The 24441-nt window shown below is 49.5% G+C and overlaps 1 protein-coding gene across 1 annotated transcript in view; it reads right to left on the reverse strand.

Annotated features, from left to right (window-relative positions):
* The window catches only part of Tns3 (tensin 3), a 201301-nt gene that overhangs the window by 17007 nt on the left and 159853 nt on the right, over nt 1-24441 (reverse strand). Inside the window, exons 21-24 of the mRNA XM_051165076.1 lie at nt 5532-5703; nt 3317-3954; nt 2494-2580; nt 1091-1222 (exon numbers count right to left, since the gene is read on the reverse strand). Of these exons, the coding sequence (XP_051021033.1) occupies nt 1091-1222; nt 2494-2580; nt 3317-3954; nt 5532-5703 (1029 nt within the window). The remainder of the gene's footprint in view (nt 1-1090; nt 1223-2493; nt 2581-3316; nt 3955-5531; nt 5704-24441) is intronic.

Raw genomic sequence — 24441 nt, forward strand, 5'->3', positions numbered from 1 at the left:
AAGACTCGGCTCCTAGAGAGACATTCTGGTGGTCAGGGAAGACGTAAGGAGAGGGACAGGGTCACGGAGATCGTGCCCTCGGGAGGGTGGTGGAACCTAGCTTCCTTTTCAACCTTTCACTTTGCAGGCAGTCGGTGAACATGTTCTCCCTTACGCACGACCACGCTGTTGTGATGATGTAACACAGGCCTCGTACCAAAGCCAACCAAATGAACTGAACCTTCTAAAGCTGTGAGCCACGGTGAACCTCATCACGGATTAGAGAACTAGCCTGGGCATCCGCTCACACGGAGACAACCACATCCTCCTCATGACCGGAGGATGTTCATTTCCATAGTCCAAAGCGATTATTTTTGGTGGTAAAGATGGTTATATATAGGTGAAGGAGATGGATGAGCAAAAAACATGAAAAAGCCTGCCAACAATGGCAAAAAAAAAAAAAAAATTTGTAAAACAAAACAAAGAGCTATGAAAGAAAATACGGGCTGTAATTTTAGAATTTTGTGAAGCTTTGAATTCTGACTCACAACAGGACATGTAAGACTATGAGCTACATTAGTTTTCACATTGCAAGTTAAAAATAAACAAAAGATCATATTAGAGATGACTGTTTGCCTATCAGTGACAAATCACGAGGTCACCGAAAAGAGGGAGGGCTGACATGGAAACAGGGTCCTTTACTGGGGTTTTTTTTTTTTTTTTTTTTGGCTCTATTGAAGAGGTTCTCAACATGTGGGTCACCACCTCTTTTAGAGGGTAGAGTGACCCTTGCACAGAGGTCACCTAAGACCAAAGGAAAACACAGATAGTTACTTTATGATGCATATCTAGCAAAGTTACAGTAATGAAGTAGCAGCAAAAATAATTTTATGGTTGTGGTGGGGGGGAGGGGCGGTTCGCCACGGCATGAGGAGCTGCCGTGGGTCTCAGTGTCAGGAAGATTGACAACCACTGCTTTACTGTGTGACAGAAAAGATGACTTGCTTAAAACAAATGAGGATTAAAAAAAAAAAAAACTGTATAAATGATGTATTTAAAAAGATAGCTCCTCCCTCCAACCCCTGCCCCAGTCTATTCCACGGGACCTTACCTTTCTTGTTCATGTGCAAGACAGAAGGAGGAGGTGTGGCCACTTTCATAGCCAGGCCGTAGGCCCCTCGGAAGGAGTGACTGTCTCTCACGATGAATGACCCAGGAGCTTTGTCCTTCAACATGGCAATGGCTAGAAGAGGAAAAGGCATGGGTGACTGCAGGGGGCAAATGTCACTGTCAACCCAGCCCCTGAGATGGCGCCACCTCTGAAAAAAAAAATCTCAGTGTAGTCTGAGCTCTGATGCTCAACAGTAGAAGACTACTGTTCTTTTGGGATTGGGTGATGGATGTGGGGATGGCGCAGCTGCTTGAAGGTGGACTGTTATGAAGCAAGGTTTTGACCATTTATGGCCGATCTCTATTCTGCACACTTTTCAACAGCGTGAGACGCGTGCTGACATGTTTGGCGTGCCCTACCTCCAGAATCCCTGTTCTTTATAAGTCATCTACATCTCAGGTGCTCTGTGACATCTCCAGAAGATGGACTAAGGCAGTCCCGTCTCCCAGGTGCTTCTCCACGCTGGAGCAGTGGGGACCCTGCTTGCTTGGCTGATAAACGCAAAGTAAGGAAAATGCCATCTTTTCATCTGTGCTGCTCAGCAGGGAGACAGGAGACCCCGGGAACACTGGCAGCGTGGGGCTGCTCTGCGGAGCCCTTGGACTTGCTAAGTAGCTTTTCCAAAGGCCGCCTGAGGGAAATGAAAGTCTTTCTAGGCCATGGTTGTTTTCCTGGCTTCCTCTCCATCTACAATGACAACAGCTTCCTTGAGCTCCCAGGAAAAACTGGAGTCTCTCAGTCTCTATTCTCTCTAAAATCCAATGGCAGAATCTCAGGGGGGAAAGAAAACTAGCCTTTCTAAGAGATGGTCCGATGCCGCGCTCATGAGCAGTCAGTTACTTAAGCACCTCGAAAATCAGGCGGGCAACATGGGCAGGTTCATGCAGGATGCAGGAAGCTTGTTATAACTATAGCTCCCCACTCCCTTTCATGGCCCGCAGCCACCGAGCCCGACTGTCTCCCAATGCGTCTCTCCCCCCCCCCCCCCCCCCCCCCCCCGCCAGCCCTCTTTCTGCAGTAGAGACCTGAGCAGAATGTCTCTTCCATAAAGCAGTGGTGGGCTGGCATGGCTGGCGAGCCGCTGGCCTGGTGAAACCGCCGATGTTCATAGGCTACACACACTGGGATGCATGAACCTTGAACCCACTTCTCGCCCAAACCTGCACTTGTCCTGAGTTTTCCCCCATAGGACTGTGAAGGCTGTGGACATTTCCCCAGAGGCCTTTGATAGAGGTGTGTGATAGAGGTGCACCACAGCTTCCATGAGGGCCCCTGACAGACGGACTCAGAGACCAAGTATGACTGACACCGCAAGGGGGGCGGGGTCCCTTGTCCCCACCTACCTTGTTCTCTTGAGATGTCTGCCTTGTACCAGAACTTGGAAGTGTCTTGAACAAATTTCACAATCACGAGTTTATCATTTGGGCTATCTGCGTAGCAAAAAAGTTAATACAGAATATTTGTACCGCTGCCTCACCTACGATGAAGCTGTAAGTCCAAACCCGTGTGTAGGATTGAGGGATGGACAAGAAGGTCCCGAAGGGGAAAGGAGACGCAGCTCGAAGGAAGGACAGGAAGGGAGATCCAGTGCTCACAGTACAATGTAAGACACATGCTTTCAGTCCCAGAAAGGAGAACAGGGCAGCAAGGCTCAGGGCCAACCCTCAAAACATTTCATAACTCAATTCTGGATTAATTATTTAATTGAGGAAAAAGAAAGTAACGTTTTGCTTTGGTTTTTTGTTTTGTTTTGTTTTTTGAGACAGGCTATCTTGGACTAACTTTGTAGACCAGGCTTGGCCTCGAACTCACAGAGATCTGCCTACGTCTGCCTCTCGAGTGTTGGGACTAAAGGCTTGCGCCACCACTGCCCAGCAAGAAAGTAACTTTCAAAGACTGTTTTCAAGTCAAAGTAAAGGCAAACGACTGCAGCATCTGCACGGTCCATGGCTGCCATGAGTCTACAGAAGACTAAGGAGGACCCGAGCAGCATTTACCAGAAACACTAGGTCTGCCTGGCTTTAGGCCTGCAGGATGGGGGAGAGCCACCGGGGGGGGGGGGGTCCTGAACACTTCCTGCAGGACACTGAGCACTGGAGACCAGCTCAAATGGGAAGCCACAGAGTCCCCCTTCTCCTGAGGGAGTGGGCAGATGCAGAGACATACCTGGCAAAGGTGAGGCCACTTCTGGAGGCTTGCAGAAGTCTGGAAGGACGTTCGGGAAGGGGATGCTCATGGTGCTCCCGCTGTGGGGGCTGGAGAAGCCACTGGAGGAAGGGGAGACCGAGCCCAAAGAACGATCGCCCTCTGAGGCTCTCTTCTTCTCAGGAAGGGGTGGCTGCCCAGGCAGGCTTACACCCTGGTTCTGCAGGCCTGGGCTGTGGTTGCTGCTGGGTCCAGGTGACACCGTGAGAAAGTTGTGGGACAGGAAGCCATTGTCGGTGGCCCCTGATGTTGTCAGAGGGGCTCCGGGAGCTTGTGGTGTGCCGTGGGAATTGACCAGCAAGGAGCCCGGGTCCTCGCCAGGCGGAAGGCCACTTGTGACTGGGGCAGTGTTGAAGCCTAAGAAGGCCTGGCTGCCTGAAGGAGCCCGAGCATCCTGAGGCTCTGACAGGGACAGCTCATGGCTGTGGAAAGAAGGCTGGAGCTCTGAGGACTGGAAGCAAGGCAGCCCTGGCGAGTCCTTACCAGAGCTGCAGAACTCGTGGGTGCCGAGGGGACTTTCAGAAGAGTGGCTGTTCCCCAGAAGGGTTAGGGTGGATTTGGGGCTGCTCTCTACCCACTGGCGTTCTGCAGAAGGTGGGCTGTTCAAAAGACAAAAACAGCCACAAGGGGAATGTAAGGGACACACAAGTACCTCGAAACCAGCAACTATTATAAAAAATAGATGAGACAAGGTTGGGGAAGGGGTTACTGAGGCTTGCTGGGCAAGCATGCAGGATCTCCCATCCCTTCTATGTGTTTCAGAGACCCAGGTTAGGTTCAGTCTAAAAATAACACACAGAGAATTCTAGAAGTAAATAAGTGCTAAGTCTTAAATGTCATTCTCAGTAAAATGATGAAATCATGTACTATCCTATTCAATCATGTCCAGGGTGTGAATCGTCCCTAATTCAGCGTATCCATGTGGTATATGCTACCTACCTCCTGTTAGTCAGTAGTTAGATAACTGGCTGACATGGTATGTGTCTGTGTCCAAGTAACTCTCGGGTTACTTAAAAATGGCCCCTAAGGGGCTGGAGAGATGGCTTAGTGGTTAAGTACTGGATGCTCTTGGGAGGAGCAGGGTTTGATTGCCAGCACCCACACAGTGGCTCACAGCCACCTGTATCTCCTTGTACCAGAGCATCTGCTGCTCCCTCTTGACCGCCACTGGGACCAGGCACACATGTGGCAAACAGACACACATGCAGGCAAAATATTCATACAATAAAAATAAATAAAGATACAAACACATTTTTTAAAAAGGCCCGAAAGAGCAAGAGTGGGGATAGGGACCCTGGCTGATTGGCTATGCCAAGTGGATTTGTCATGTACTTCCTTTGAGCAATGGTCAAAGTTATCATAGGTAGATGTGCTTGGAAATAAATGAGCATATTATATGCAGGGTTTGTTCCTATCTAGGATCTGAAGCATCAACTAAGTGCAAAGACTGTATCTCCTGCAAACAGGGGGATTACTTCACTGGGAGTGAACACATTCAGGAACCTAAGAAAGCACTAGAAATAAAGGTCTTGCAATATACACATATTTAAACTAAGTATAGACTCTACATGTGGTGTCAAACCCTTTGAGGACCCCCCTTATTATTTTTAAAGTTTTTAACTATCTATCTATCTATCTATCTATCTATCTATCTATCTATCATCTATCAGTTTTTGAAGACAGGGTTTCTCTGTGTAACAGTCCTGGCTGTCCTGAAACTCACTTGTAGACCAGGCTGGCCTTGAACTCAGAAAGATCAGCCTGCCTCAGCCTCCTAAGCACTAGGATTAATGGTGTCTGCCGCCACACCCAGCTAATCCCTTTTATTTTGACAGGAAGGGAAACTGGGAACCAGTACAAAAAACACAGGGGAATTTAGTTCTACTCTGGGCCAGAGTGGCAGCTGGCCTTACTGAGTTCCTCAAGGCCTGCATCTTTGTAAAACAGAAAGACAATTTGGTCTGCCCCTTTTTTCCTTTCCGTTTTTGCAACACCTCAAAGAGCATTTTTTCCCTGAGGAGCAGTGTCCAGTGCAGTCCCTCCCACACATGGGCTCCTCTTCCCCATGCCTGAGGGGGGTAACACTCAGGGCCCTGCTCTGCCCACTCCTTTCTTTTCTATACCCTCAGCTCAGAGCTCTGGCCTCTGACGACAAGGTTGAAGCCCCTCTTCCTACCTCTCTCTCCTCTGGCCGGGGCTGTTGCTTGAAATTGTGCAGGAAGATGCGAACACCTGCTGGAAGTTGGGTGTCGCAGGCCTGTCAGCCCGAAGCATGATGGATTTGGGTCCAAGGGGGCTCTCTGACATCCCCACGGTGTGGCTGATAATCTCTGCACAGCCTCGTGGTTCTGAAGGGAGGAAACAGAAAGCAGGGAGACCCTGATTGTGTGACCCATAAAGTCACAACCTCAGCCCTTGCACGTATCCATAATGAACTGAGCCGATTTCTGAAGCTTTCTGTGGCTCATGGATACAAGGAAACCATGACAGCAACAACACAGAAGGCTGGAGCGGGGTGGCTCTGTTCCGCTATGTGCGGACTGTCCCCCATCGCGGTTTCCAAAAGAGAAAACAACTAATTCCCCATGTGCACTGTCCATCCTGAGCTGGCTACTCATGTGTGACAAATAGATGCATTTAGGGGCCATCCACTCCCACCCACCCCACCCCCGTAAACCAGCAGGAACCTTCTCCATAGAGATGCTCTCTCTGGTGAGTGCAGGCACTATAGAGCTACCACATGTTAATGTTTACTTTTCCTCTTGTTCCCCAACCTCCTATATTAGTTAGTGCCTTGGGGGCTGCATGTCCAGGGACCATGGGGCACAGATTTGATCTGCTACATACTGTTCTTCAGAGGTGAGGATGCAGGCTCTGAGTCGCCAAGGTCATAGAGAAAGGGGACATGGTACAAACCAGGCATTCTCAGTCCTAAGCCTCGGGGGCTGGCACTAGATGCCCAGTGATCGTGACAAGTGGCTCCTGGGAGCTAAAAAGGACTTGAGTGTTTTCCTCTGAGTAGCAACAAAAATCCTGTGTGTGGAAAATGCACCTAGGAAGCACGGCCCTGGCTAATAACAGAAGCTTCCACTGTCGTATGCACCAGGGCACCAGAGCTACAACAGCTTTCTTTCATCCAGTCCCACCTTAAAATCACATCGTCTCTGAGGAACAGTCCACCCTCCTCAACCTGCCTCCCACTCTATCTCACTCTAATTTTGATACAAAATTCAATTTCTTACTAAAACATTCCCAGGAAACAAGTAAAGAAAAAAAAAATATCACCACTCTTCCAAACAAAATAAGACCACCCCCTGGCTCCCCTGTAACAGACATAGCAGGTTCAAAACTTAAGAGTTAAAATATTCAGACTATAAAGAATCAGAAAAGAAGAGAAACTCACATTTCAACAAAGAACCTGAGTCTCCAGGGATAATCAAATAGAAAAAAAACTCCAGAAATGAAATTCAGAACAAATAAAGTAAGAACGGGGTTAGGGACTCCTATCCAGGACTGGACTCAGCAGAGTAGAGAGCAGACTTGGGGGGAGGAGGAAGCACGCAGGAAGATTCTGGAGCAAGGATGGAAGATAAAATGCAAGCATCCCTGCCAGGGATGAAATCGTAAGTATTACACGAGGCCACACTGAACGGGCACCGCGCAAAGCAGAAGCCAAACTGGACAAGACATTTGCTGAGGACTTACCAAAATACCAAAGAAGTCAAACCTCAAGTTAAAAGAAAATTGCCATGGATACCAAAACAGGACAAATTAAAAGGGCATATTGCTACTTAGTATGGTTTTAAAAAAAAATCTTCGTGACAACTAAGACAAAACCTTAAGTGAGGTGCCTTGTCCGTTTGGGAGACCATGATGGGACACCAATTTTTGTGTTAATTTTTTCAGCTCTTATTAACATTCTCAGTATAGGAAAACGCAGTACTGGTGTGCCATTTGTATACAGCTCAGGGTGAATGTCTGTGTGTCTTCTGCATTTATCTGTAAATCCTTGGGACAGGTACCGCTTCCTTACCCTGCCCTCAGACAATTCACAATAAATATTTTAGAATATTAAATGTGTTGCACTCATTAGCTAACTGCATGATCGTCCTAGTCTATCCTTCAAATCTTCTGTGGCACCTACGGCAGAGAAACAAATAAATACACAGTTTACACTGTCCCCGCCTCCACTGTCTTCCAGGTGATAGCATATCTTCACTCACCTCCACCTGCATTTATTTCCAACATAAGATGTATGAAAGAAAGAAACCAGTACAAGGGAGTGACACCAGCATGGTCCTGCCCTCGGGACTGGACAGGGTTGTGCCTGGGCTTCCAGGGCACCCATGGATGGCTCTCTTCTGTCTAGAGGGAGCCGAGATGCTTTCTAGTGTCTAACAGTTTCTCTGCTTGTTGCTGTCAATGGAGGAACCGTTTGTTTTTGCTCATAGTCTGAGGGAATCCAGCCCACCACAGTAGAACATGCATGGAAGCAGGAAAATGAGACAACTGATGTGTCCACACTCAAGAAGCAAGTGGGAGCAGAAAACAATCGCTGAGCTATAAAGCTTCAAGCTCCGCCCCTAGTGATCCACTTCTTCCAATGAAGACTCCACCTCCTAGGGCTTCCACGGCCTTCCGAACCATGATTAAGTGTGCACAGACACAGCCTGGAGGGTGGGTAGAATCCACATTTAAACTACAACACAGTGGAGGTGGCATTTGATTAAGGCCAGGAAGGACAGTGGGCTTCAGGTAGGTACCATAGCCTTGAAGAACACCAACCACTAGCCTGCTGCTCATGGGGAGAAGCTGTCCCCACCCTTCCCTGGTGGTACATAAAGAGGTTCTGAATGATGGATGGATGGATGGATGGATGAAAGGAAGGAAGGGAAGAAGAATGGATGATGAATGGATGGATGGGTGGATAGGTGGGTATGTGGGTAGACGGAAGAAAGGACACATAGATACATGGATGGGTAGGGTAGATGGATGGATGGATAGACGGACAGACGGACTGACTTATAGATGGGTGTGAGGGTGAACAAGTGGTGAACAGGTGGGTAGTTGGATGGATAGATAAACAAATGGGATGGACAGACAGACAGACAGACGAGGAGGAATGACTGGTTTAGAGCTTGGAGCTGAAGCCCAGAGCATGATGTGGAAGTTTTGCCAGAGTCTGGCTGAAGGGAAGAAGGAGATGTAGATCACCCTCTCACACCCAGTCCCAAGAAGCAAGTATAGGTCTTTGAAATCTTAAGAGCAGTTCATGAGTGAAGTCTAACACTTCTGCCTGAGGATTACACAAAAGCTAGCAGGGCGTGGAGGAGTGAGGTGGTCAGCATCTGTTCCTGTGACTGCTGCTCCAGCAGGCCGAACACAGCATCACTGGGCAATCCTCACTGCTCCTGTCTCTGCTTGCTGAGTTCCTGAACCTTGAGGATCCAGGGAAACTCATGCCAAGATTCAGAAGCACTGAATATGCTTACATGGTGCCAAAGATTCCCTTCAAATGAGCACAGGCGGAAGAAAATCAAATCCCACTTTGTTCCTGTTATCACCCTGTTTTCCCAGAAAACAGCAAGCCCAGCACTTCCCATGAAAGTGGCTTTGTTTATCATTCATTAGCACCAACTCTGGGGGGGGGTACTGTGGCTGGGTGGTTCCCTGGCCTTGTGTCAGTACTTAACCCTTTCTTTACAGAAACAGCTGCCTAAGCAGCAGGCTGCATATGCATGCTAAGTGCTTGATGACAGGACGCCCAGACATTTGGTACAATTTCTTCTGAAGATCTCCTTCCCTTGCCTGCACTCAGAAATGCATGTCAGCAACAGGCAGCCCCTGCACAGCTTAACACCACAGCAGCAAACATGGTTACTATCTGGACTTTTGCACTCACAGAAACATGGGTGCTAGCTGCTTTTTTAAGGTGGCAGGATGATGATCAAGTCCAATGACCAGATTGCAAAAGCAAGAAGACACTGGTGGAGGTACCGGTTTGCATGGCACCTACACAGAGCAGGAACAGAGGTGCCGTCTTATGAGGCTTCCTTTTGGGCCACAGGACCCTACATGGGCTTTTCCTATTTTGCATGTGAGGAGAGTGGAGCCTGGAGTTTGGTCCACCTTTCTAAGTTCTCCTGTGCAGTGTATCTGCCGACGGTGCAGTGTATCTGCCGACGGTGCAGTCCATAAAATAGAAATCGCACAGAATGGGGGAGTACACTGAAATCTTACTCAAGGAACTAAGACAGCCTCCAATCACACAGACCACTGAAGATCCTTCTGCACAGGGTTCTAGAAATTCACACATGAGAAGAGCAGAATAATGGGCACTGCTCATTAACTTCAACATGAGAGTCCCCGGTAACATTGTTGAAATGTCACCAGCCAAGATGGTGAGGAGACTGTCCTGGGGCCTCGGGTCTATTTTCTCAAGTTTGCACCCAAAACAAACTGAGAAATGACCCAATATAGGGACAGAGATGATGAGGGAAAGAGGAGAGTGACCTCTACAACCAGGAAGAGGCATTTGAGGAATCTCCATTGCTATTGTCCCTTGCAAAGTGAGCAACGACCTTCAAAAAGAGACACACAGACATCACAGAAAGGGCAACAGGTTTTTAAAGCAACTACTCAGAGGATCTACAGGGCAGACTCAGTCCTTTCAAACTCTGCCTTCCTGAGGGATTCAGTCCTCCCCTGGTAACATGAGTTTCCATGGCAGAGAGAGGTCTGATGGGGTCTTGCCCAGACATCAATTAGCTGCTGAGAATCTTCTTGACAGTGTTGTTTTTATCTTTTATCCACAAGATACACTAACATTTCCCCTCTGCTGCTTAAATGCACAGAAAGAGGTGGAAAGAATAATAAATACCTTGTTTAGAATCCCAAGCTCATCCTACTCTCTGGGTTTTGCTCCAAGCTGGTGTGCCCTTGGGTACCCAGAGACCTCTGCCTAGCATCCCTTCCAGGCCAGGCCGGAACTGGGGGGCATATGCTCAGCCTCTTGGGATCTCAGGAATGCCTGCAGTCTTCGCTCCCACTTCCTTTGCGAGAGCAAGGGTGAGAAGGGGTCACTGGCATTCTTCCAAATCATCTATTTTTATGCTTTCTTTCAAAAGCTGCTGCAGGAGTGTTCTGTGGGAAGCTGAACACCAGTCACTCTGCACTGGCCACTGTTGACTTGTAAGTTAACAAGAAGACTCTGTGTTTACAGGGAGGACCGCTGCTAGGCTGGGAGCCTGGACAGTAGGAATGTTATCTTCATCCGTCCATTTACCCACCCACCCACTCACACATGCATCCATCCATTTATCCATCGACCCATCCACTCACACATGCATCCATCCACCTACCTACCCACTCATGCATGCATCCATCCATCCATCCATCCATTTCAATCTGCCTCCTTCCCTCCTTACTGGTCAGACCCAGTTAAATAAGCAGCCTCCTTTGCCATCACTTGAGAGTCCTGGCACATCTCTTAGCCTGAATCTTCTGGCACAATACATGGCATCCTGGATACATTCTCAGGATCTGGGGGCTCCCAGGTCTTCTTCCTTAAGTCCTGACCTCAAGGCCTGTAGCTCATATACAAACATACATATGAACATATGAACAGGAAGGTGCATGCTTCCTTCTTGCCAAGCTTCTTCTTGGTACCATCTGAGATCAATGTTCATGGTGAACCAACTTTGCGCTCTGGACACAAGCAAGATTTTCATTTCCCCTGGAGGCTAGAGGTATCCTACCTATTGCTGGAGTGTCTAGTAGTCATATTTAAACAGGGTCTCGTGTAACCCAGCTTGCCCTCAGACTTACTGTGTACTCAAGGCTGGCCCTAAACTCTGGATCCTCTGGCTTCCACACCCCAAATTCTGAGATTACAGACATGTGACAGCACATGTCTATAGCTTTGGGGTTCGAATACCCATCTGCCAACAGCTGGATCACCCTTCGGTGACATTCTCATCCCAATGGGAATATCTCCTTTAAAAAGAATCATGCCAGTCTTCCCTTTAACCAGTTAACAGGAGAGGAAACAGAGGCACCGATAAAATAGCTCACTCCAAGCAGGGCCCTGTGTTTTCCTGCTCTTTGGAGATGACCCATTTATTCAGAGATTTTCAGAAGAACTGGGACACAAACACCCTATCTTGCTCACTCGCTGCTGTGTACAGAATCCCAATGTCTCCCCACAGAGTGCCTCCAAGTAGCCTGGACCCTGGGGTACAGTAAGCATGGCCAGCAGCTCTGGAGGTCCTCAGCTACTCCCAGGGGATGAACATCCTGAAAACCCGCTGTGGTCTGCATTCTCAAGGAGCCAAATATTTCCTGCCTGCTAGACTTTCAGGGAAAATAGATGGAAGGATGCCTTGGGGTGGGGAGACCAGGCTACCTGGAGACCACAGGAAGCTAAAAGACAAGCCTCGGAGTGTGGGTATGGGACAAAGGACAGAGAGAGGCCCCACTTGCCTGGTGACAAGAATCCTTGCAAAGCCAGACCTGAGGTCAGGTCCCCAGGATGTTCATCCATACCTCATTGTTATTTAATTATGATAAAACAGACATGGGTTATTATCATGGCCTTAAGGCCAACTTCAATGTTGTTGAGCCATTGCTGCCATCTAGCTCCAAAACTTGTTCTTATAAACTAAAGCTCTGTCCCCTGTTAACCTCTTTCCTCCCCTGCTCTCAACTCCTGGCAACTCCAATCTCCTGTCTGTCTTTATGATTTCTCCTGTTCGGGGACCATATGAAGTAAATTGTGCAGCACTTGTCCTTTAGTGACCGGCTTACTTAGCATAAAGTCCCTGTCTTTCCTGAGTACACGTGGTGGCCTGTGCCAGGAAGTCATCCCCTTGCTCGGGCTGAAGACCCACCCACTGTGTGGAATCCCTATTCTGCCCCCCCCCCCAATCACTGCAGCAACCCCTTCACTGCTGCAAGGACATGAGCATTAGAAGTGGGATTAGTTATAGTTGCTCCTTTCTTAATCCTTTAGCCAGTTTGGTTGGGCACTGGTCACTGCAGCAGAAACTGGCCTCGGTTCCTGGGCTGCGCCCACCCAGTGGGAATAGAGACAAAGAGGCATAAATGAGGATGGAGTGACTAAGCTGCAGCTAGGGTGAATGGAACAGCACCAGAAAGAAAAGGGAAGGCATCAGCCCCCTCCATCCCCAGGGAAGCCCTCCTTATGCAGAGGAAAGAACAACAAAACAAAACACCTCCAACTGCAGAGGGAGTGTTTTCAACACACTGGAGAACCAGTCTTAGTTCCTTCAAGATCCCTGGGCTGACTGGGCCTGGGACCAAAGCTACATCAAGGGCAGACCGGTGTCTCCAGGATAATGAACCATAGAAGGGCCAGTCAGAACTTAGTGGTGACGAAATACTGCTAGCAAGCCCTAGTTGTTCCAAATCTCAGTCCTGGTGAAGAATTTTAGTCCTATCAATGGCTCTGCACACAAGCAGAAGTCTTGGTACTTTGTGTCTTTGGTCAGAGTCCCCAAAGGTGACTCCAGGTCCAGTTGACCTTTAGAAATGGGGCATGTGGAGGATGCTGAACTTTGCTTCGGCCCTACTTAGGCGAGAGCCTATCAGTCAGTATTAGAGGGCTTCATGCACAAAGCCCACAGAGTCAGGACCCGAGTACAACCTTTCTCCTATAATGAGCACACCTCCGTGTTCTGCGTTATGCTCAGACACAGGGTGCAGGAACACCATGCCTGATATTATGTCTGGTGCCTCTGACTGAGACGTCAAAACCTTTATTTCCTGTGGAAGTTTATGATGGACGTAAATCTAAAGACGTCACCCCTAGAGGACCATTTTCTGTTGTGCATTCCATCACCCCGCCAGCCTAAAGATACCCAGAACCACAGACAGTTTGCAGAAGGCTCTCTGCTTCCTTCCTGAAACTGGAACATCACTGGTCAGATTCCCAAGCAAGCCCCTAACTAGACGATGGTACCACTGCCCAGAACTTCTGATACTATGAGCTACACGGTACACAATACCAAGAGGTCTGCAATACCTCAAGACCTCAACTTTGATCAGACATAACAAAAAGTTATGTTCTCACTGGGTGGGTGACATCTGGCTGCAATTTCACCTGACACTCAATGCATTTGACCTGTCTTTAAGAAAAATTCATAGACTACCACCAATGCGTTACTAGGACTCACTGTCTCTGTGGCACTCAATGGGCCTCCTGAACTTTAGAACAACTGACAAATGCTCAACGGCAGCACCCATATAGTCACTTTCATATCTACTGACTCTACCATGGAGATTTGCACTTTGTTAGAAACATGGGCCCGGGGACAGTGGTTATCAGCTAAGGCTTGGTGCCTTCAAGTCTGCATGTGGAGGGGACTGGCATTCTCCCTGCCCCGGGATCCCAACCTGACTCTTGGTCTTCCCAGCCTTTCCTCTTTAGCATACGCTTGTCGTTTTTTGCTCTGTGCAAAGCACTGTGGGTTAGAATTCTGGTGTCTCGATGAACTCAGGGTCATAGCTCAGTCTACACTAGCAAGCACCTACTGATCTGTCACCGCTTTGGATCTAGAGGTCAGCAGCTTCTCCCTCGCCACTCTCCTGCTCTTACGGGTGCTACCTTCTCCCCTGTGCCTCCCTTCTTGCATCTACATCCTATTCTCTTCTGATGAGGACTACAGCGGCGCTGGACTGGGCTCCACACCTCAGGGGGACTCCCGTCAACGTAATTACCTGTGTGAAGATCTCCTGTCCTCATCAGTTACGTCTGAGGTCAGGTGAGGGCGTCCATGCAGCCCTAACACAGGGATAAGGTTTCAGCAAGTGTAGCCTTGCTTGACGGCAGCAGGGTGGATGAGGGTCTCTATCAGGGTTCTCGAGGCTCGACGAAGGAAGGACATGTGGTGGGCATGCTGCATCATCAGGCTGTGACCACCTTCTAAGGCAGTGGTCCTCAACCTACCCAGCGCTGAGACCGTTTAGTACAGTTCCTCATGCTGTGGTGACCCCCCCAATCATAAAATTATTTTCATTGCTTCCTCATAACTGTAATCTTGCTATTATGAATTGTAATGTAAACATCTGTGTTTCCTGATGGTCTCTGGTGACACCTGTGAAAGGGTCTTTTGACTCTCTCCAAGGGGTCACAGCCCAGAGGTTAAGAACCACTGTTTTAAGGGTTAGTCATAAGGAAGGGGCAGGGTGGCCTGGTGCTGTGTGTTGCATGGAGGCTGCTTCTGAGTACTCTCTTCCACACCTTACAGGATAGGGATTCTGACTAGGCTAAGCCATACCTCCAAAGTAGACAACCCTGCCCCAAAACATGTATCCCATGAGGCCCTGCACCAGCCAAAGGGGTGAGGAAGACCCAGCCCAATTCTCCTCCCTTCTTGGCCTGTGGCTTATGGGGGAAGCTGGGAAGGGCCCCGAAGTAGGATACAACCTTAAGTGGGCAACGGTACATGTGCCCAGAACTTCTGGCATTGTGAGCTAGCTGTAGGACACACAGCAGGAGCCTTTTAGATCACAGCCACTTTGGGTTCTGCGTTTCCCTCACAGGTTTCTGATTGTTTCACACTATCCATGTCAACTGACCCCAAAGGGTAAGCTCATCCTTCAGCTATGGTGTTGCCATTTTGCATTTGGCTGGCTTCTCTTTCCTGGGAAAAGTGCCTGGCAAGCATCACATGCAATGTGCCACCACATCAGGGCTGAGGGCACTGCCCAACCAGCTCCTGAGGCAAGTCCAAATCTCAAAAATCAGGCTAGGATACTTAACACTGCCCAAATGCTGCCAGGCTGTTTTTGGTACTTGGCTGGACTTCCTAATAATGTTTCAAGCGTTTCATTAAAATTGTTCCAAAAAGTAACAACTACTCAACAGGCTGGTTTACAGTTTCTGTCATGGAGGATTCCTTTTATGAGAAGGGCATCTTGTGACAGAACCTTCCGTGCCCGAGGCTCTTAACTGGCTCAAAAGGAAGGGCTCTTTCTTGTTTCATGGTAGTGAGTTCAGGGTTCCAATGCTGAGCACTGTGCTTTGAGGGGAAGGTGATACAGCGGAAAGTGACAATGACCTGCTTTACTATGCACTGTCCTCTCGAGGCCCGGCCAGTCAGCTGAAGTTCATGGCGGATGGGAAAATGTTCACTCACTTGTCTATCCAGCAGGTAAAGAAAGATGACTGCTGGAGAAGGCCCTGGGACAGCCACTCTTATCTAGTGACAGCACCCACTGGGCATTTCCTGGATTCCCAGTGGTCCTCCGTCATGACAGAGGCAGGAGGTTCCGACACAAAGGCTTGTACTAGATAGATAACCCTGGCCAGAAATGGTGCCCAGCCCCAGGACATTGGTGCAGAAGGCAACAGAAACATTGAATACAATGGAGAAGGGTGTGAAGCAAATGGAGAAAGTGAAACAAAAAACTAGCTATAAAATGGAAATTACATCCGCCCCCTCACCCGCCCACCCCGGACTCAGGTGGAATACTATGAGGTAAGGGCGAGAAAGCGGGAATGGTTGCTAGTTCAGCTCTGACAAACATAGGACTGAGAGCTGAGGATAAACGTTCTAAATAAGTTGGCAAAATGTCTATCACACAACTGTGTCTGAGACAGGACTGAAGAACACACAGAATCAGAAATTCTGTCCCCAAGGAGGGATGAGCCCTACACCCTCCACAGCAACAGTGCTCTGTGCCCTGATGTCCTTGTGAACAGCCCCCCTTGCCCAAACTCTGCCCTTCTGCTGAGGACCTTGAACCTCCTAGGCTGCCCAGCACAGAGCCACTGTGACTTCATAAGCCAAGGAGGAGGTGACACTCACCAGGTGTCACCTACTCAGGACTGCCAATGCACTGAGTATCTGTCCCCAGCCCAAGCACTGCGGTCTCCATGCAGCCCATCTAAGCACGGCTCCCTGTGTCCTTCCTGGCCTCCCCTCTGCAACCCTGAGTGGCCCAATCACTATAGCAATCTGTGTGCCTTCTCAAGGAGAGTGCATCTGGGTTTTCCTGGAACTATTTTTTTCCTCTCCTTACCCAAGGTGAAGGTTTGCTTAACAATACACGTGTCCTGGGTGGTTTAAAAGAGACGCAAAACCCAGAAGGTCAGCAAGGAAAGGGTCTGCCAAAGAGATCTGATACTCTTCAGAAAGGAGAACCGTGAAAACACTTTCATGTAAAAGTGAGGGACTGAGGCAGAATTCCCAGTTCACTCCAAGTGGAGAAACATTGATACCAAAACTGAACCCAAATAAGCCAACACAGGCTGAGCTCCTACCTTCTGTGAGTTAGGCTTTGGTAACTTAGTGTCTTTACTCTTTAGGGTTAGAATTACAAAGCCTCACCACCACCACCAACAACGACGACGAAAAAATCTGGAATTAAATGAGACTTGGAAGACTCATCACCATTGTGACATTTGTGCCCAAACATGACCCTTCCTTTCATTTATTTACAGCTATTACATGATTTCTAAGACAGGGTTTCTTTGGGTAGCCTTGGCTGTCCTGGACTCAATTTGTAGACCAGGCTGGCCTCGGAGCTCACAGCAATCCGTCTGCCTCTGCCTCCCAAGTGCGAGGATATCAGGTGGCCACTGCACCGGGCTCAAAGTTTTTCTTAAGAAGCTTTATGCTGCTGAGCGTGGTGGCACACACCTTTAATCCCAGCACTGGGGAGGCAGAGGCAGGCAGATCGCTGTGAGTTCGAAGCCAGCCTGGTCTACAAAGTGAGTTCAGGATAGTCAAGGCTACACAGAGAAACCCTGTCTTGGAAAAAAACAAAAAACAAAAAAGAAGTTTTGCAGATGTTCCCTTTTATGTACAATGTTACCTGAAACAACCTCTGAGTAACTTATTACTTCAGTGTCATTATATGGCCACCCAGTCCAGGTGTGACATAGACTACAAAGGTGACAGAGACCTTGGTGATGCCAAAGAACCTGCCAGATATCAAAGTGAATGGGCCACCAGGGAAGCAGCATGCCCTCATACAAAGACCGAGTCTGAAGTAGGATGGGCTGTTGGCTGGGAAATGTGGATCTCTTCCCAGAATGTTCACAGCAGAGACTCTAAAGCCCACTTCTTCCATGATTAGATCTAGTCTTTTATAGATTCTCCCCCCTCTCTCTCTTATTTCCTTATTACATTGAGGAAGCTCCATAGAACATTCTGGAAGCTTTTCTAGCCACACCCAGTCAGTCCTTCAGGGAAGTTGGCCATCCTACTGTTCACCACGGTCTTTCAGGCATGTTTAATCAAGTACTCTTCCTGAGGCTAGTCAAAATCAAATACCATACAGAGGCCACCACCCAAAGCCATGTGTCACACTAGTCCTTAGTGGCAGGACAGAAGGTGAACCGGGTCCCTGGGGTCCTCCTGGGCCTTGCGTTCTCAGTGTGACCTGTGATTCTAGTACCTTTAAATCATAAATTAGTCCCAGGCCAGGCACGATGCCGCATACGTTTAATCCCAGCGCTTGGGGAGGCAGAGGCAGGTGGATCTCAGTGAGTTTTGAGGCCAGCCTGGTCTACAAATCAAGTCTAGGACAGCCAAGGCTACACAGAAAAGCCCTATCTCGAAAGAAAAAGAAAGAAGAAGGAGGAGGAGGAGGAAGAAAAGAAGAAGAGAAGAGGAGGAAGAGGAAGAAGGAGAAGAAGAGGAGGAAGAGGAAGAAGAGGAAGAAGGAGAAGAAGAGGAGGAAGAGGAAGAAGGAGGAAGAGGAAGAAGAGGAAGAAAAGGAAGAAGGAGGAGGAGGAGGAGGAGGTAGCAGTAAGTCCCCCAATGGACAGGTATGAAGCACATGGACATAGAAGGAAAGCTGGTCCCAGGCTGTGGAGACAGCTTCTGCCCAGCTTCCACACAGCACTGGCACCTACCAGTCTAACCTGCTTCCCCTCAGTGGGCAGCTATATGCCACTGTCTGTTCTTTCGGTATTAAATATATAAGGTGGGGGATCAGAGGGGTTGAGGAAAGAAGGAGCCAGGAGGACAACCAACTGTCCTCAATGTCATGCACTCACCCAGAACTAGGGGTCACCGCAGTCCCCACCCCACCTTCTGACACTCTCTCTCAGTGCTTCAGGACAAGGATGAAGGAGCTGTCAGCGCAGAACTGCAGGCTAGCAGCCACCACTCACCACTCCCTCTCAGGACTACTGAGAAATCCTGGTGCTGTTACACACATAATTCCATGTATGTGCCAGGCACCCTGCTAAGACACATGCAGGCAGAAAGATCCCACTTCATCTGAACTCCGCCATGTTCCCATACATATGATCATTCCTCTCTTAGGGACCAGGAGGCAGATTCTTGCATGGTGAGGTAGGGAAGCTGGTTCACAGGAAATCAATGGGAACCTTGGTGCCCCCCCCACCCCCATCAGCATCACTGAGGTCTCTGGCTCTGCAGCCCACTGCTAGAGCTGCCCCCTCCACATGCATGCATTGTAAGACTTGTCTTGGAAAGGACAAGGAACCTGTTGCACAGGTTTGCTCTGAGCATAGGGAAGAAGACACAGGGTTCTCAGGAAATAATTTATAGGCCTGTTGTTGTGCCTTGCCCCTGCCCCGCCCCCATACCCTAGGCTCCACTGAGGCTGATGGTAAACATGAGCTCTATGTCAACACAGATGGATGGAGATACTATATTCCATCTCACCTAAGACTGGGAAAACATTTCCATCCGAGGCGGCCAATTTTGAATGTACTGACATACATATGGGATTCATGGAAAAATGACGATTTTGTGTGGATTCCATTAAAAGAGCAGGAAGCTTTTGAAAAGGCATTTTCTTCCCTTTGACTCGACAGTGCCTCTGGCTCTTAGAAGGAACAACACATTAAAACTTACAACCAGGAAGTTTTACAATGCATAAAACTTACAAGCACAGGGCAGACCCTCACCTGCCTGGGCTTGCCTTGGGGCTTGTGCAAGGAGGGCTTTCTCTCCAGAGTCTGGTGTCTGCCCTTAATCTCCCCTGTGATGCGAGCTGCAACACATACACATAGCCTTGTATCTGTAACGTGTCCACGGGAAGAATCAACAGATACCCGCAAGAAACCACAAAACCTCCCACACCACTTAGAGTCCTGAGTATCCTCCCCCCCCGCCCTCCCCATGTGGGGGAGGCAACGGCAGCCCTACCCCAGGAGGGAAGGATAACGAGGGTACCAGTCCTCCTGGGTGCTAGCAGTCTGAACAGATAACTTCTGTAAATGCCTCTTTTGCTTCAAAGTTCATGGATTTGTTTAGAAATCCATGACTGCTCCAAGCACAGAAGAGACCAGAGATCCTTATTAAAAGGCCAGCATCTGCTCTACAGGCTGCCTGCTTCCTTAGTGCGGGGCAACGCTGTCTGCAGAAGCTGTGCAGGGAGCAATCTCTCGAGGGCCGATGGGGTGGGGTGGGATAGGGAGAATGAGGCAGGCCCATGGTCATCAGTTGAACGCACAGAACGTTGCACATCTGTAATCCAGGCTTTTGTTCTGCCCCCCGCCCACCCCCCAAAAAGAATCTCAGCAAAGACAGAAAGCTTGCCTTCTCCTGAAGGAGCAGTCTGGCTGGCTCAAGGGTGGGGTATCTTGTCCCAAAGTGGGGACTTGAGAAATGTCATGAGGTGATAAGGGGACTCAGAGCAGAACACTGTCTTGCTATCTTTCCAAGTCCCATTTCATCTAGGTGTCCTGGCCACTAGAACTAGGTCTGTCTCCTCCTCCACCACCTCCCTACTCCCACCACTACCCTCCCCCCACAGCCCAGATCAAGTTTCAGCAACTGGATGTGCCCAAAGGAGCCAGAGCTCAGAGACACCGGGAACCCAGAAATAGCTCCCAGAGAAGGCACAAGGCCATCTGTTGGCTTACCTGGGCACCTAGGGTCTGGTCAGTTCATGAAAGGGCCTGGAATCTGTGAGCCTTATGGAAGGCACTCGGCAGGGATTGTCTCCAGCAGCCCTGGGTGGTGAGTCCCGTCCCAACGGCGTCCCCCCACCCACCCTGGGAGGGCTCTGTACTCTGCCAGTCCCGGGGGAGTCTGGGCGAGAGGCGGGGCTGCCACCTCCAAAGAGGCCCATTCAGAGGGCAGTGGGGAGCGGGTCGCAGGAAAGAATCCGAGGATTGTTGGGCGGCCACGGGCTGCTGCGGGCCGCCTGCCCAGTCAGTGCCTCCAGACTTGGCCCCGCCTGCTCCACGCTGCCGTTAGTTAGCTTCCTTTTCATTCGGCTTCCCTTCTTCCTCCTCCTACCCCCCCCCCCCCCCACCCCGAGCTCTGAAAACCTCCCTGCCAAAAACCCACCCTAGCTTAACACCAAGGCCAGGGTCATGCAGTCACACCTCACACCTGGCCTTCTCAGCAGGCTGAGGAGCGAGGAGGGAAGGCAAGGCGGCCTCGGGTTCGGCAGCTGAGCTCCACCAAGGAGGACCCTTTCCTGGTAGATGCGGGAATCACCTCACCCCCACAAAGCCTTCACTACAGCCTTGCTCAAGGCAGCCAGGAAAACTCAGCTGCAAAACCCACCCCTCAGTCTCTGCTCAAACTGCAGATGTTCCTCCTGGCTGTAGTGGGAGCCAACAGAGACTGATCTGGAAGCAGCCTGCTTCTCCTGGCTGGTAACTGGTCTACCAACAGGTTCTGGGAAGCATCCATACCTACACCTCTTCTTCCTCCTACTCTGTGCATGCAAGTTCTTCCTTCTGTCTGAAAGAACCCCTAAGCCAACTACTAGACTCCTATACAACCTTCCAAACTGCTTACAAGCTGACACCGCATTATTTTCAGCTGGGGACACTTTTTTGCCCATCAAGTAGAATACAGGTTCTACCGCTTAAGCACTGAAGCCAGTCCTAAGGCAGACCGCATAGCCTTTGTGTTTTGTCTTGGGGACAGACACAGCACTCCAGGTTTTACCATGCAGTAAAGGCAGCACAGAGTGGACGGACATCTGTCCTGCCTGATGGGTAAGGCCAAGTCTCACTCTGCAAATGTGAGCTTCTAGAAACTTCTAGAAAAGTTCTCCTTGAACTTCTTCTGGAAGAGAAGGTTCTTATGGTCCCTCCTCCCCCCAGGGATGTTTCCTTGTCAGCATGTGCTAGTGTTGCTTTCGCTTCATTAGCACAGGGCTCTGCACAGACAGACATACAGGTAAGTTTCCAGCACAGCTTGCTAACCATCTTGTTGAATGAATCCTAAGCCTGCCCAACAGCAACTTGGGAGCCTAATCAAGAGAGGCCCCTCACTCCAGGCCCCTCCAGGCCACACATCTAGGGCACAGCCAGGAAGACCCCTGAGAAGAGACTTCCTCTCCCTGTTGTTTACATGCCTGCAAAACAGCTGCTCCTGCTATGTGGGGGGCGGGGGAGGGGGGAAGCCTGGCCCCAACCCAACAGCCTCAGCAGAGGGCTCGGGGCTAGGCAAGGTGGATGTACCAGTCTTTCCAGTCCATGACTTTCATCAAAGGAAGGACACTCTCAATGGCAAGCCCATCTCCTCTGTGGGTCCCACCCACCCACAGGCCAGAGGCCTGGGGACAAACTCACAGAGACTGTGAGAAAGGAGGAGGCTGGGTGTACTGCACTTCTGTGTCAAAGCCATGACCCCAGGCAGTTCTGGGTGAGCCTCCAGGAGACTTGTTTATCACCCCTGGGGCCCCCTCGGCTGCAGAGTTGGGGACTGAGTTAACTTCGAAGCATCACTTCCTTTAAAGTCATTCTCAGAAACCCTATTATTTCCCCTAGAGATCAGGGTCAGTACCTGGACAGGAGACAGGCACCCTGAACCAGCCAGGACGCCCATGGGAGGACAGCAAAATCCTAAGATACAGCAGAACAAAAATAGAGTTTTGTTGTTGTTGTTGTTTTGTTTTGTTTTTTTCAAGACAGGGTTTCTCTGTGTAACAGTCCTGGCTGTCCTAGACTCACTTTTGTAGACCAGGCTGGCCTCGAACTCACAGCAATCTGTCTGCCTCTGCCTCCTGAGTGCTGGGATTGAAGGTGTGCGCCACCACCCTTAGCAAGAGTTCTTGATAGAACCGCCACCCCATGAATGGGCTCGGCCAGCCCTTACCTTTGCCAGCAAGGAGGCTTGCCCCATGATATCTGGGGCCTTATGCCACATACTTGGTACTCTGGCCCACTGTGGAGCTGACGTATTGGTCTCTAGACTAGAAAGCCTTATCTTTATTACTATTCACTATACAAAAAACAAACAAACAAACTTTAGTTTTTCAGTATGAGAGATGAACCCATGACCTTAGAGGCACATCCTACTTTAAGCCCCAGCCAGAGGCAGCACAAGCTCATCTCCAACCCAAGAATCTCCTGTCTCAGTCTCCCGAGAGCTGGTATCACAACACTCCTCGCGCAGCTAAAAGGCTCATGCCCTGGCTGGAACTCTGACACTTGATACAACCCCCAGAAAAAAAAAAAACCAGGTGCTCTGTGTGTAAGTTGTGGGTTTAAGAGGGTTGGTGTTGATGTAACCTGAAGGTCCTATCCACGGCAACTGGCACTGGCCCCAAGACAGAGCCAGATGGAACCTGTCCCCGCGCCCCCCCCAACTCAGCGCCCCCCACAAGCCACAGAATAACCACCACTATAGCTAACAATTCCAAGTCACTCTAGTGCCCTTTTCCCTGTTTGTCTGAGAATCAATCACCCACCAGCAGACCCAAAGGCAATGCTCCCAGACAATTTTGAAGAGGAAGGCGTTACAATAAAACACAATCCATCCAAATCCATGTACTTACCACCTCATTGTCACACAATAGCATACCCTTTAAAGAAAACTGAACTCCAACAGCTGGTGACACTGATTTTCCACCAGTGTGCCATGCTGAGACGCAAGGAACACCAAATTTACCCATAATGCCCTTTTCGGGCACTTAGGTGCTGTTTTGCCCTTTCCCCCACAAAGACCTTCTGTGCCTTCCTGTGTTTTCTGTAAATGTGCTCACTGGTCCTTCCTCACAGCTATGGGCATGTCAGTGGACAGTTCCTATGCGGCACTCATACACTCCCAAGTGCGGGTATAACCAGGAGAATTTACAGACATGACCACCCATGTGCTGTGTACTTGGCGTCTGTATACAGTGGTCCTCTTGAGATCCTCAGTTCTATGCATGGGACGAAAACTGTGCTTTTAAAATGGTACCTGTACTATACATGAATGGAATTTCTGCTCTGTCATCCATCCCTAAATGATACAATATATTAACAATTGGCCACATTTGCAAGGCATGAGGGTTTTAGGCATATAGGAGAATGGGTAAACAGAGTAGCGGGCATGGTGGAGCACACCTTTAATCCTAGCACTTGGGAGGCAGAGGGAGGCAGAGCGCTGTGAGTTCGAGGCCAGCTTGGTATAAAAAGCGAGTCTAGGACAGCCAAGGCTACACAGAGAAACCCTGTCTCGGGAACAAAAATAAAAAAACAGAGTAGACAAAGTCCACACTGCTACGCTCAGTACACCCTAAGAATGATACCTACAGGGTTCCTAGAGCCAACATACAAAAGTCCTAAAGGAGGAGTGTACACAGTATCACGGGATCCGGTACTTAACTGTATTAAACTGGTCACCTCCCTCTTCTGAGAAAGCGCCCTAATCTGAGGGGGCACTGGACACCTCTCAAAGGCCTCCGCTGACGGCAGGGAGCAAAGGGAACGTTCACATGTTCACATCCTCACAGCTCTCAGCAATGCAGTTCATGTGCCCCTCCTTCAGATCCCTGGCACATCAAGCACAATGGGGCACCCTGGCCGGGAAGGCTAGCCTGAGGAGACAGTGACACCAGAGTTCCAGAGGAGACTCCAAAGCATTCCACTGTTTTGAGGCCAAAGCCTATGTGAGGCCTGAAGACAAGCCTGGGCCAGGTGGGCTGGAGGTCAGGGTCTTGGGAGAAAATGAGACAAGCACCTGACTGGCTTGCCCAATGAGAAAGTGAGAAAGCGTTGCTATAAATGTCCTCTGCTTAAAAGACTCAAATGGTATATACTCACTCATAACTGGACACTAGCCCAAGGGGCAGGTCCCATCAAAATCTGCACCTACCAGGAAAGTGGGATAGAGGTGAGAACATCCTATTGA

The sequence above is a fragment of the Acomys russatus genome, chromosome 22 (assembly GCF_903995435.1).
Source record: "Acomys russatus chromosome 22, mAcoRus1.1, whole genome shotgun sequence".
NCBI lineage: Eukaryota > Metazoa > Chordata > Mammalia > Rodentia > Muridae > Acomys > Acomys russatus.